The sequence below is a fragment of the Saccostrea echinata genome, unplaced genomic scaffold (genome assembly GCF_033153115.1).
Source record: "Saccostrea echinata isolate AGI-Se365-2 ecotype Australia unplaced genomic scaffold, CSIRO_AGI_Sech_v1 ptg000001l, whole genome shotgun sequence".
Classification (NCBI taxonomy): Eukaryota; Metazoa; Mollusca; class Bivalvia; order Ostreida; family Ostreidae; genus Saccostrea; species Saccostrea echinata.
Window position 1 is genome coordinate 31,717,204 of NW_026889750.1, and position 14,073 is coordinate 31,731,276.

Here is a 14,073-nt window from a genome sequence, read left to right on the forward strand (position 1 = left end):
AATTATAAATAACACTGATATCCAAGATTGGTAAAATGTTCTACATAAGACTTTTCTTCTATTAGTTTGGTATCGATTGTAATTTCTGGTGAGTACACTGGATAATAGCATTAGGAATGGTGTTTATAAGTTTTGATTAAATTTTAAGAAGGAGGAGTTTTCAGAAAAATTCGATTTCATATTCCTTAACTTTTTTTTAATACAAGAGGTGAATCAATGCTTGAGTTTTTCTTGCACATTTACCGGAATATCGATGAGCAACGATTCTCTGCGGTGAAAAATTATTTACATAATTTGATCCCATTGTTAGTTTAACCTCTAAGCCACTTTACTCGTCAAATAAAAAAAATTAAAATTCTAGTCTCTATTTTCCAATGCGCAGATGTCTGTACTTCGTACAAAATGATAAATCTGCATCACTGCAACAGATACAAGTGTCGCCCAAAGCAGGTCTTATCAATCAGTTATAACGTTCTTAGACTGTCCACCGATAATTCTAGAGGAACGATATTGAAGTCTATTATCGTACAAAAAAAGAAATGAAGCTAGAAACTTGCAGCAATATGTAAATGTACGGTGAATTAAATATTACATTTTAGTTTCATTATTTTAAAATGATTTGCACTTTGCAAGGAAATGGCATTACATGGAATTCCCTTTGATCCTCATGATTAAAGGAATAAAAGCTTGCCGTAGTTTTTTTCTGTTTCTTTTCTAGTTATCTTAAAGCATATGCAATGTCTTCTGCACTGTCTAAAATTGTTTATCTAACGGAACTTTTGAAACAATTGAGAATTATTTTAACTTTTGACTATTAAGTCCTATGCTTATTTCTCAAGAATTTCGTATGATGATAATTCGATAGATTATTTACATTAAGTTGAAGAATGATATGTTACACTTAGATTGTTCATTATATTTTTTTCCTCCATAGAGCTTTTATTTTCAAGAAGGAAAAGAACACAAGAAGATAATGTCCTTCCTGATATACTTTATTTTGACAAATAAAATATAAGTCATGTTGTATATTTTATTCGTCAAAGTATATCAGGAAGGACAATAACTATAATCAATTCATTTACCTTCTTGAGAGAAAGTTACAGAAAAAAAACTTTTTGGGAAGAAAATATCCCATACGTTTGTCAAGTCTGGAATTCAAGTTATCGTTTTAATGTTCATGTCAAGCATAAAGTTTTGGTGCTTCAGTCCATGGTTTGGAATCTTGTATTGTGTTTCATCATTGGGCTCTTTTATCAATAAAAACTAAAAGCCCTCTATGACTGCATTGGATGGCAGAATGCTGTTAATGGCTTTTGAAATTAAAAAAATATCCGTCACGCAGACTTCATAAAATCAGTTAAGCAAAACCATGCGGAGGAGATCATCTTTTTCATTATTAATATTGTTTCGAAAATTTTTGTGAAATACGTATTAATTCTTCAATATCCGTTATTTCAGGATCGGAAACCATAAGGACGTGACTTAATTATGATAATTTCATTTGTTCCATTGGATTCGTCGAATATTTCCCACATCATCGACTTTGATAGCAAAGCTGATACAATGCAGACCAGGTATTTCGTAAAGTCATCAGGCAGCAAGGAGCTCATATGACGTAAAGTTCCTTCCGGGTCAAAGGTCGTATCAACGGTACTGTAAAAAAAACGCGGATTCTTGCACAAAACTTTGCCACACCCCCGTAGAAGTAGGAGCATATATAGTATGTAAACTACCGATTGCAGAGAATTGAAGACAATTAGTAACATTGATCAGTCGGACTTGATACCAAACCAAAGATGCCATTAGGAAAAACGATTTGAACCTTACAGAGAGAACAGCGTCTTAACTGGAAGAGAGTACCAACTTTGTTTTATTTTTATAGTTAAGTGTTGTTCGTAGGACTGTGCTATTGGTTGGATATGTCTGTGAACTATTCTTATATCATATCTTTATTAACAATATTTCTATGTACGCTAATCAGTATAACAATAGCTTTCCCTTTGGATGAGTTAGAAGTGATAGAGACACCTGACGATTGGTAAGTCTAACCAACAAAAATAATTATGTCAATTCTGAAGGATATGATTTTGTAAAGATAATTTATCACATTTTACGATTACTGTACTGATTTTGAATGACTTTTTTGTGCATGTGGTTATTCATTATGATGAAAGACAAAATGTTTCTTGTTCTAAAAAGCCGCTTGGTTTTTACACTTCTAAAGGGCAAAAGAATTTTATTTCAAATGAAAAAAAAATCATTTTCTAATAGAGAAGCCATTATTCAAAATTTAACAGTGTAAATGAAATATGAAAATAAGGAATAGTAATCAAGCTCAAAAGTCCATTGGAACAATACTAATTGAGAGCAATTCAATTAGGCGCATATCACTATGTCAAGAATTCCCTAAGCAAACTAAGTAGAGAACTTACAACCGCCATATTACGAGTAGTATGATAGAGTCGATAGGTAAAACTTCCATTAAGCATCTCTTGACCATCTTAATTAGGTGAATGCGGAGAAACCCATGTATGGCGTGATAGGTACAGCTGTCCTTTTTGCTTTTTTGTCAAGTAATGAGCATGATCTATCACTAATTAGTCAAAAATCATTGTGCTATTGCTCCCATACGGTAATATTGCCTGTTGTAGATGTACAGTTTTATATATGGAAATAAACTTTGAAGAGCATAAGTAAATTCAAATATACAGCTTAAAAAATCATTGAAAAAAATATTTAGCAGTATTTTTGCGTTCTACTTAATGCTGTGCATATCTTAAACTAAAACTCGGAAGAATTTGAAAATATTACTTTGCGTATAAAGCTGTGTATAGATTTATACTTAATATAGTTCTTCAATCATGCACGTATTTTTCTTTCATAATAAACAAAGTGAAACGGACAACCCCTATCTTAAACAAAGTGAAACGGACAACAAAATTAAACGGACAACCCATATCTTAAACAAAGTGAAACGGACAACCCCTATCTTAATTTTATTTCCTAAAAGTAAGCCTTATAAACAAGAGTAATAAAAACAGTCATAAAACCGAGTTATAATATTTGGGGGGGGGGGGGGGTAAATGAATTCCTGCATGTTAATTATCCTGAAAACTTTTTTGATTTCTCTTTTCTGATTTTGCCTTGTACTTGAGTTGAAAATCGATTCATAAGTGATTCGCCTTCATATTCAGTGTGAAAAGTCATTCAGGGCAATAGTTAGAAAGAATTTTATTTTATGTTTACGTCGAATATATCACTATCAAAATTATTAATAGGCACTATCTAAACAATGTTGTTTAAGCATAGTCGAATTTATTGTTTTCCATAAAATTGTTTATATAATGTTTAAATAATGAACAGTTTATGTATTAGAGTTTCGGCCTGCAAGAAGTGCATTATAATCGGATCATTGATATCTACGACAAAAAATATTTGGACAGTGAAGATCATATTTTTTCGGAATAATTTTGTCCGATGTGGTGGATTCAGATTGTTCAGATGATTTGGTCTCAACTATAATTTCATCTGATATCTAAAGGTTGCAGGAAATCCCTCAAAAGAAAAGGATATTTTCTGCTTTCGATTATGAAATTTACATCCAAAAAAGTAATATATGTCGTATTCTCTTGGGGAGAGGGGGAGGAAAGAGGAGGTTCGTGACCTTATAGTTCTATCTCGCCAGTTTATTTTATTGTCGCCTAGGGGGCACTTGTTTCTTTATCATATATACTCTTAATAAAACATATTCAATTCAGGGACTCGGTGTATAGTTTTCAATGAGGGGTTAATAGCAGCATTTAACATACTTTATTAATCTTGATATGATTACAGAAATTGGAATCAATTTTATTAATTTTGACATCCTATGAATTTGCAATTGATTGCTTGGGCCCACAAGGCTTGAACGATTTAATATTCCGGGCAATTTTTTTACGGTTGAACAACGAAAAAGTTAAAAAAAAAAAAAAAAAAAAAAAAAAAAAAAAAAAAAAAAAAAAAAAAAAAAAGTGAATTTGCCATATCCTACAATATCAGTTTTACTTCGTTTAATGGGGGTATAAATGTGAAGTTTCTAGTATGATCGCTCACTTACATTGCAAATTTGCTGTCGATGTCATAAATACAAACTAAAAATAAAAAGCAAATGTCGTTTGTTACAATTATCACTTAACATTAATGTTCTCATAAAAACCGTCTTAATTATCGATATTGTGATGTTTGGATTCTGTTACCGAATTATGGACATGGACACTACATAAGGTAGTTTTAGAAACATGCCAGGCCTATATCTACTTGAGATCATTAATAGTTGATGAAGGGTAGCAATTGCCCACACATATCCTCGGGTTTTCCTTATTAAGCGATATTCTCCTCACGCTTAGCTGCATTGGTCCACGTCTATAATTCGCTTAATTCAATACAGAAGTTACCATCTGTTTTATATACTTTAATTCAATATAAAGTCACTCAGTGCCATATATTTTTAAAATGCAAGAAACTGACACATACCTCATTCTGGTGATGAAAATTAATAAGTTAAATGTTTCTTTCGGCGTTGTTCCTGAAAATAAGGCTAAAGATGGATAAATTTGTTACCCTTGAGACGAGAAACTCCATAGAAGGCTTTATACCTAATACTATAATAGCATGGCACCTCAAATTACACAACACCACTCCATAATCAAGCTAGTTCTTAGACCTTTGGGACCCGTTTAATGACCTTTTAGGGCGGAACGGACTTCCACAACTCTAACGATTAGCTTCTCCTTTGCTAGTCTCTGAAATATCTTTGGAATGCGTTGGTTAAAATAGCCGATGTATGTTTGACCTAGCAATTCAAAGGAACCTCCCAGATGTCATTTGACCTATTGCTTGGAGGTTGCATTCATCCGTTTTTTCCCGTTCTAATTTTTTAATAAGTGTTTTTTATCATTCCCCTTTTAATCAACAAAAGTAAGAGGCAGATAAATTCTATTTAACAACCTCTCAATAAAAAAGCTGACAGTATAAAATTGATAACATTAACTTCCTAAAAGTTCGGTCCACCACATCGTGAAGTTACACGCTTTAGTACTACAATGTCGAATAGCAAACCCATCATGCCTTTGCATAACAATAACTGCCTCTATTAACCGGAAGTTAATTAATCTCAATAATATTCGAGTCGATGGGGATATTTATCGGTTTTGCATGTATCTACATTGTTTATGCCACATAAAACCCGACTTTAGAAGCAGTGGAAAGCTGGGTAGGCTCATTAATGTAAATTAAGCACGGCTATGTTTCTTAGAGAGGTAATTATGTACGCTTTCCTTGACTGTCATATCGATACCACAAACATGGATGGGCAGTCGCGCCACTCCTTGGGCAAATGAAGCTCGGAACTGGTAAAAGGTGCTACTTCCCGAGCCTTCCTTCATTTACATTTCAAATGAACTTAATACTTGATGTACCTTAAGTTTTAAGTTATACTGCCCAGAGATATTTTATTCTAGTATTTTTTGTTCTCATTCATTTCCTTCAAAAGCGTTATGTACCGAGAAGGTAGGTTAACACATTACAAAATGTCCTGATCACCAGTAAGATTATCAACTGTCATACTGGTAAGAAGACTTGATTAAAGGAACCATGAAAGAAACATTTTCAATAAAAACATTACGTTTTTTGTGCAAAATTTATGATGTCAAACAAAATTTTGCAGTGTGACTACTTCTGTTAAGGCATTCAATGTATATAATGAAGGGATATTGAACAATACTTTTGATTCATTTTAAACTAGTCAAATTTGTATTGCTAGATAACGATGAAAGTGAAATAAACCAAATCGGCATGACTGATAACGTATAAGAAGCCGGCCATTTTGCACCTTAAAGTTTCTGAAGAGATATCTGTTCTTGATGAAAAGAAGAAAACTTTTATTTTGTCAAAATATTTGTGGTAAATGATTCATTTTATTTCATACTTTAAGAAAGAGATAGTTTTTGCATATTTTCACCAAGAGATTTGTATGAAGTTCAATTACTATTTACAATATCAATAACACATGCGCTGCGTTATGTAAAATCCTCAATGTAAAATGTAAAATTCAAGGTGCAATTAATTGGACAATAATCAAAATTTGTAAATTCCTTTGGTGGAGTATTTTTATTTGGTAACATCTTCAAAATGATACCATGATTAAAAATTTTGGCCAATTCATTTATTAGGTACAAAATATGGTCGTTATACATTGAATATCTTAAAATAGTTTTCACAATCAAATCTATGAAAAGGATACTTAATTAAAACATGGTTCACATTGAGCATATGTTTTGTCGTATTATCCTTTTTATTATTGATTATAAATAAAATGGAATGAAACAAAAGTATATTTTTGAGCCCTTTGAAAGATTTGCTTTAACCAACTTTAGAGAACACGTATTTGCAATACATGTATGCCAGTTCAGACCATTTTTCTCTGCTTTATTTTTGAGATTTATCTTTTTGTGCACTGATTATCAGAGATCACTTGTGATACTCCCTCAATGCTGACACCGATATCCACGTTCTCGTTCAACCCATCCAACTCTCGCTTCGAACGGTAATTTGCGGAAACTAAGTGGAATCTACGTCGGAAGCACTTGTAATCCGGACAAAACACATTCATTGAATGATAATAATCTCAAAAGATTAACATAATATACTTCAAATGGAGAGAAATCCTTAATTGAATTACAATGACATCAGTATTACTGATGCGAAGCACGGATTTTGCTTGGATACAATTGGCGGAAATGCCACGGATTGGTTCTGAATTATATAAATCTCAGCTTCTACAGAAAATAAACATCGGACTTCAAAATAAAAACCCAACTTCCTGAAAAAAAAATCGCGAAAGAAATCGATCCTTTTACCTTTGTAATCTAGTAATTTGTTTTATGAATGGAAAGGTCTTAAAAGGGGGATAGGTTATGTATGAATGTATCAGTATGCTGCAAATTTGTATTTTAATTGGTATAAGTCTGAACCGAAAAAAACAAGGAATAGAAAATTAGTACACATACATATAACTGGGTTAAAATAATAGCCATAAAGTTCATTTTCAGTTCTTGAAGCACTTGAAATATTAACCCTATTTAGCATCTCAAAATTTGAGAAATTTTTAAGGCAATCGCACTTTAAATCTGTGTCATGTATTTTTCCTATGTTTGTGCAAATATGTTATAATTTCCTGCTAAGATTATTTATATTTCTCTTAAACAAAGAAATAAATTCAAAATATAAAAAAATATAATAATAAGTTGGAGACCAGGGAATATTTTCTGTGGCAATATAATATATTAAGATTGCAGTTTCTGGTTTTTGTCCGTATTTCCTCCAGCCCTGTCAAGAAATACCTGAAGAGACGCAAGCTAGAGTAATTCTGAGGTTGTCGGCAGCTCATGTCGTGGTTTAAAATCTACATGTACAATTTAACACAAAAAACAGGCACACTGAACACAGTGCTGTCAAAATCCTTCGACAAAAAAAATGTCTATCATTGCTGCCAAATCGTTATTAGAAGGCAGAGCACCGGCTCAAAATTAATTCTTGTAAAGCAAATATTTGCAGATCTCTGTTGAAGCTTTTGACGATACATCAAGTCCCTTAGTTCTGTGTGATAATGAAGCCTCTAAGCAGGACCATCAATATGTACGGTAACTAAATTGCTGTTTCGCTACCCTTGCTTAATGCTTAACTTTGCCAAGGCCAATTGCAAATTTACACGAACGCAATGACAAACGGGTCGCACAGAGAAACGCATTAATCAAGATGGCTAGTTAAATGTTTCATTTTTAGATTTATTTCAGATGTTTAAATCTTTATTTTCTAATTCCTTGCCTTGAACTGATTCACTGCCTGAGTACAGAAGCACTAATAGTAATACATATATCTACTCGCGTATATTTGTAATTTATTCGAAAAATGAAAATAAAGCGTTCTTTGACCGACACAGGTACAACATTGGAAACTCTTGTTCCTCTGCATTTCTTATCGACTTGTACCGGTACATACCCAAAGGCTTTGTTTTCAAGCATTTAAAAGATTTCTTATTCCATGTCATTGTCACAATTAAATGCCAGCTCTATTAATCGAGTTCTTATTGAACAAAAATATTATTAGCATTTCGGGTATTTGAATACCAAAAAAGGTCGTTGACCTGTTGATTGTCCAAGTGCAGAACAACGCTGCGTTATGAAATGGCAACACAATTTGTTTCTCGTCATTATATCATCGCTACTGTTTCAGAAATCTTAAATATCCACCTAACTTAGGGCAAAAAAGTTGTCAAATTCGTAATAAAACAGACACAATTCCATGTAGTGTGAATTAATACCTATCTCAGTTATAGCGATTTTTCTGTTATATTACGAGTATGCTGTCTCTAGAGGGTAAACAATAAGCTTACTGTAGGTGTTGTGTCATAAATGGATCTGTATGCGTCCTATGTCTCATTAGGAAAAGGTTTATGACCCCTTGTTGCAGATTCCTGGTGCAGTCGAGCTTAGTTTGTTCATTACTTATGGTCTCATTTTCGTAATTATTAATATCGTATTGACTTGCAGTAATTTCTATTATTGAAAATTTGTCTTTTGGCATAGAGGAATTATGCATAATAAATTAAAATCATTACTAGAACTAAAATTGAACTATAACTTTTTGCGGATAAATTATTAAAATGAACAACAATGCTTTCCATATAAAAGCATGCATCGGTTAGTACATCCTCACGACGTCAGGGGCCCTGAGACTACACGTTTCCATTGGACCAACGGTAACGTGTTGAGTCAGGACCCCTGACGCTGTGAGGATGCGGTTAGTAGGACTTCACGTTCATAAATTTTTATTACTTTTGTTTTAACATATCTCTGAATATGAAAAAATAATCTTTTGTTAAGAAAAATAGTTCGATATCGTTGAAAGCTTAAGAATGACGTGTTTTCAATGTTTTTTTTTTTTTTGTTTTTTTTTTTTTCCATGCACGTATTCTCGGGTTTTCTGACCAGGAGGGCTTACCTTGGGGTAATTGTCCTCAAGAAACTTGCGTCAGAACGACATTGTATTTTTTATGTTGACATTGTTATCAAAACTCTCCACTGTATTATCTTTCCAACACCTTGACAAGAAACCAAATGTACACCTACCCAGCGCGAGTTTTCATTCATTGCTGACCTCATAATTTCTCAGTATAGGGGCCTTAATTACGTAATTGGCTCGTTGTGTATTGCCACTAGTTTCCATTTTTGTTAATGATTATATCTATGATAGTTGTATCCAAAATTATTTTTCCCTGATCTCCTTAGATGGAGGATGATCAACAAGATCTGGAAAATGCAAGGTCATCCAATCAACATGTTTCGTTGACTGCTGAAATGAATTTGCTAATCAACGTATCGCAACTTCTGAAAGGTCAGGGTCTGATAAGCGTTGGGTCAAAATCAGTTACTATCATCTACATCATTTTTTGATGTAATGTCAATATTTGTACTCACACTAGAAGTTCATCAGAAAAAAAAGGTTCAACTTTGTAAATAGAGAAAAAAAATCACCGGCTATTCTTTGCATTTAAACAATGCAATCTCTTTTAAAGGGGGAAATCTTGTAACTTGCATCGCATTGTTGATTTTTTTCTGTTAGTGGTAATTCCATTATTTGTCGGAACAATCCCCTGTTATGTAATGAGTAGGTTGAATCAAGGTTGGAGAAAATCGTAATCTAAATATACTCACACGGAAGTCGGCATGCTATCATTTCTATTAACGCTTGTAGATTCATCTTTATTGCATTTTATAGAAACATAAAAGGCAAAAAATATAAAGCACTGTTTACTGATAGTGTTTGATCAGAAATGACAATTTGTGAGCGATTTAAATTAATTAATACTAGGCAGGAAAGACAAGAGTAGTAGAAGTTTAATTTAGATGGTTTTTTGGATAAGGATTTTGTGTTTTATGTAGCCATTACTTCAGTCATCCATATTCAATGTAGATTTCACAAACACTGCCACATGGGATATACAATCCTTCAAACGTAGCTCAACGAATCGCAATATACCGGAATATCGATATTATTGTGCATCCCTATGACGTACTTAATCATTTTAAAATATTTCCCCGAACTGTGCGTTGTTTGAAATAGAAACAAGGAACATTGACTCAAACTTTAATCCACCCAGCAAATTCCATTTACACAAATACATGCATTCATAGATATGTAGAAATCCATGCTTGGACAGAAATACTGTAAACCAATTGTTATTCGTAACATCTTTTATTAGCGATTCGTCAATTTGAAATCCAACCCTGACTCTATTATTGCAATGGGGAAAATTTTTTATATAAGTAAAAACACAAGAATAAAATGGTTCATGGCGAAAAATATTACTAAGTAAAAGGAGGTCGTGAAACTCGCGGATATTTCTCGTAGGAGAATAAAGATGTTATACAGTATATACGAAAACAAAAACATAAAAAAAACGTCAAAACAAGTTTATAAAAATGCCGAAAAATATTTCACATTTAAATAAAAGTTTTACATTGATAATTTAAGAGGCGTTGCCGTATGCAATTTCGATCTGTACCCAGAGCTGCCGTTTCTTTTCTCTCAAGTGCGTGAACAGAATAGAATTAAAGTTAGGGAAACCAGTGGAGAATCCAATTTTTGTTTGTTTATTTTGATTTCAATTTTTCTTCTTCCCAAGAAATTTTGATGTCTCGATGATTATGTCATCCTAGTCAATGAAATATCCATTTATTTCTATATTGCAGGTCAATTTACAAAAACCAGGACAATTTAATCAAAAGAGATTGTGCGGGTTTTCCTTGCATGTACACACATATGGCAGAAAAAGCAGGACGGGCCTCTTTATTTCGTGCTCTAGCCAGGATCATTGACGACTGCGCAGCGGATCCAAGATGTAATCCAGGTGCGGATCTAAAGGAATTTGATCACTTAGAAATTATTTTGCAGAGTCATTAGGTTGAAAAATTCAGTAAACAATTCATTGTTTGTTTTATATTTGATCTAATTTTATCTTTTTTAAACTCAAACATATAAAGAAACTAATTTTTAATATCTTGCCTCCGATTTAAAATCAAGGAAAAATCCGCCTCGAAAGAACTATTTTTGTAGAAACTCAAAGCACCTTGTAACAGTATATAAATTACTATATGTAAAACAAGTTGCACTCTGGAGACGGAGAATTGTGCGATTGACACGCTTGATATAAATTCATTAAAAATAGAAAGAAACCTTTCTCTCTCTCTCCAACCCCAGTATACATAATTCTTCAAACAATACTTTTGGTGACAAAATATGCAATGTTCGCACCATGTATACATTGTTGCCGACGACAAAATGTGCCAGTGTGTAAGATACACTTTGTCGCCCATTCTAAGTGTAGAAAAAAGGGTTCATCTCAGTACTATTGTCGCCAGTGTCAATATGGCGACAACGCCGGCGACAATATGTACAGGTTGAGAAAATGTACCGTCACAAGCCTCCCTATACACTGGCTGATTTGGAGAGGGGCCCGGGCCCCGCTTTTGTGTCCAAAATATACATAAGATTTAATAAATAATTTTTTTGGGGTGTAGCCGTGGGCCCTTACCCCGACCCCAAACTGGTCGCCCCCCTTTTTTTTCAAGATTCCTGGATCCGCCACTGCTATATGCCTAAACATTGCAGTCAGAACAGTAGAAATCCCAAACGGCGTATCACACCTCTAGTGTGACAGAAGTGAAACCCTGTAATGAGACTCGAAGTCAGTTTGTAAAATCAAAATATATTTTGTCGATGCAATACTATATTTTCTAATTAGCACGAACTTTCTAGACTTCCTGTCACAGACCAGAAGTCTTCTCGGTTGATAATCGATCGTACATCTTATTACAGATTCATCTTAATGATTTCAGTCATGTGCCTTTCTTCGAAATTTACTTATCCCCATTTAGGTCATGTAATGCCACTGGGAGTTACTATTTCAAGAAGACAAAGTTTGACCCGCACTTGACAAATGTCTCCAATAAGACGAAACCTATTGACAGCTCTCCGATCGACGGCACACATTGTGATTAATTAACAGCGCTCGTATTCTTCAGTTCTTGATATTGAAAGACCAAATGTAGCGTATATTGCGAGCGGTTTGCTGTCCAAATGAGCCACTATTGATATCGGGTATATTATCCTAGCCCACACGAAGACTAGTTTAATCTACCCGCAATCAGATTTCATCTCAGTTCGCAGTTCAGTATTCGCGATTCAGAAGTGAACTGCATTCTAGAACGCAGTTCGCAATTTCGGCTCATATACCAACAATATCAATTCCATTAGACACTTTTTCTGCCTTGAAACAAGTTAAAATATGTAATGCTGATTTTAGAAAAGAGCTTTATTGCCAACTTTCTTTTAATTGAAAACCATATCCATGAATATGTTGATACCTTTTTACTGAATACAAAGTTTATGTTAAAGATTTGAAAGACTGAAAACAAAATACTTTATCATTCAATATTTTAATATTTTTTCTTTACAGGGCGAAGGAAGAGGTCCGTCTTAAGGATGCTACGAAATTAAACTAAATGGACAAGTTTAAATAGACCCAAAGGAAAATTTGTCTCAAAGTTCAATTGACCAATCAGAAAGGTGAACGTCATTACGAGCGAGTTTATGGACCAATCATATTTAATAACAGTTAACCTTTAGTGGAAGTGGAGAGATTGTGTGTTATAGTGCATAAATGAAGTGCTGTCTGCAAAATAATTCTCTAACTTCCATTATTTTGTAACTTAGTGTTAAAAGCTTTAAACTTATTTATGTTATAATTTCTCTACACAATAAAGTATTTTCTTTATCTAGATTTTCGATCCGAAGAGCTACGTAAATGATAAAGGAAATGGAAATAAGTATGATATATGGTTTATACTTGATGTGGGTTAATTGGCGCAAGAGACGCAGAAAATTGGGAAAAGGTCACTGGTAATATATGATGTAATGAAAATAAATACATATTTTACAAGATGTTCAAGATACTTGTGGTGGCATAATAACTGGTACTGTATTAGAGTCATATACACCTGAAGGAACATCAGATATACATGTATATTATGAGTAAAGAACGGGCAATTTCAAAACTGGTGTCAAGATTAGTGATTCACAAAAAAAGGAACTCTTGTAACATTTGTGCGAATGAGATTACACGAATCATGACTTGAGTTTCTATTATATGTTCTCTGAATAAATAAAGCGTTGATATAAATTATATATATATGATATATTTTCTATACGTCTACGAGTAAACGTCTTTATATACACTTGTATACGGCATGAATTCCGCTGCAATCATTTAAATAATGCATATGAAGTGCAAACTTCTTTTTTTCTGTCATTTTACCGTAGTCACTACAATGATATTGATCCGAATTTTCTCAATCTCTCTGTGTATCACCTTGGGCTTGTAACAGGTCATTAGGCATTAACACTTTCTACAGTTAACATTACATTTCCGGGGACATTTGCATTTTTTATTTCAAAGAGTGCTGTTCTCTCGTTTTCCCTTCAATGAAAAGTTTAAGATCAATCAACTATAAAAGAGCTATGTAAAGACTATTTGATTTTTCGCGCCTGATAAAACAAGCATGCCGAACGATCTCATGAGTCATTTCCCTCGTCACATTGATGTTACGAAAGCAATATATAATTTTGGGCTTTAATTTTGTTCTTAATGCCTTTTTATATATATATATAAAAAAAAAAAAAAATAAGTAAAAAATACATATTTGAAAACACTGCAGCTAAAATTAATCCATAGCTTAGAGAGAAGCAGAATTTGGGGCTCTATGGTCATCAAGGCCTATGAATAAAGAAAAAAAATTGTTTTAGATAAAAACCTTATCCTTTAACAGAAATTTGGAGGTAAATTATGTATATTGAACTCCTAGAATTTTACAAAGCAAGACCTTGGAATCATAAATACGAAAGAAATCTATATATTAATAAGAAAAATATGAAGTCCTTATAAATAACATTAATTTATCTTGTTTCTTTTTTCTT

The 14,073-nt window shown here is 33.1% G+C and overlaps 1 protein-coding gene across 1 annotated transcript; it reads left to right on the forward strand.

The window, feature by feature from the left end:
• Nucleotides 1–1,502: 1,502 nt before the first annotated feature.
• On the forward strand, nucleotides 1,503–12,874 carry LOC133178246 (uncharacterized). Its single transcript, XM_061312993.1, has 3 exons — nucleotides 1,503–2,038; nucleotides 10,791–10,948; nucleotides 12,557–12,874. The coding sequence occupies exons 1-3, from the start codon at nucleotides 1,920–1,922 to the stop codon at nucleotides 12,595–12,597; spliced, it is 318 nt and encodes a 105-aa protein (XP_061168977.1). The 5' UTR covers nucleotides 1,503–1,919; the 3' UTR covers nucleotides 12,598–12,874.
• Nucleotides 12,875–14,073: the final 1,199 nt, after the last annotated feature.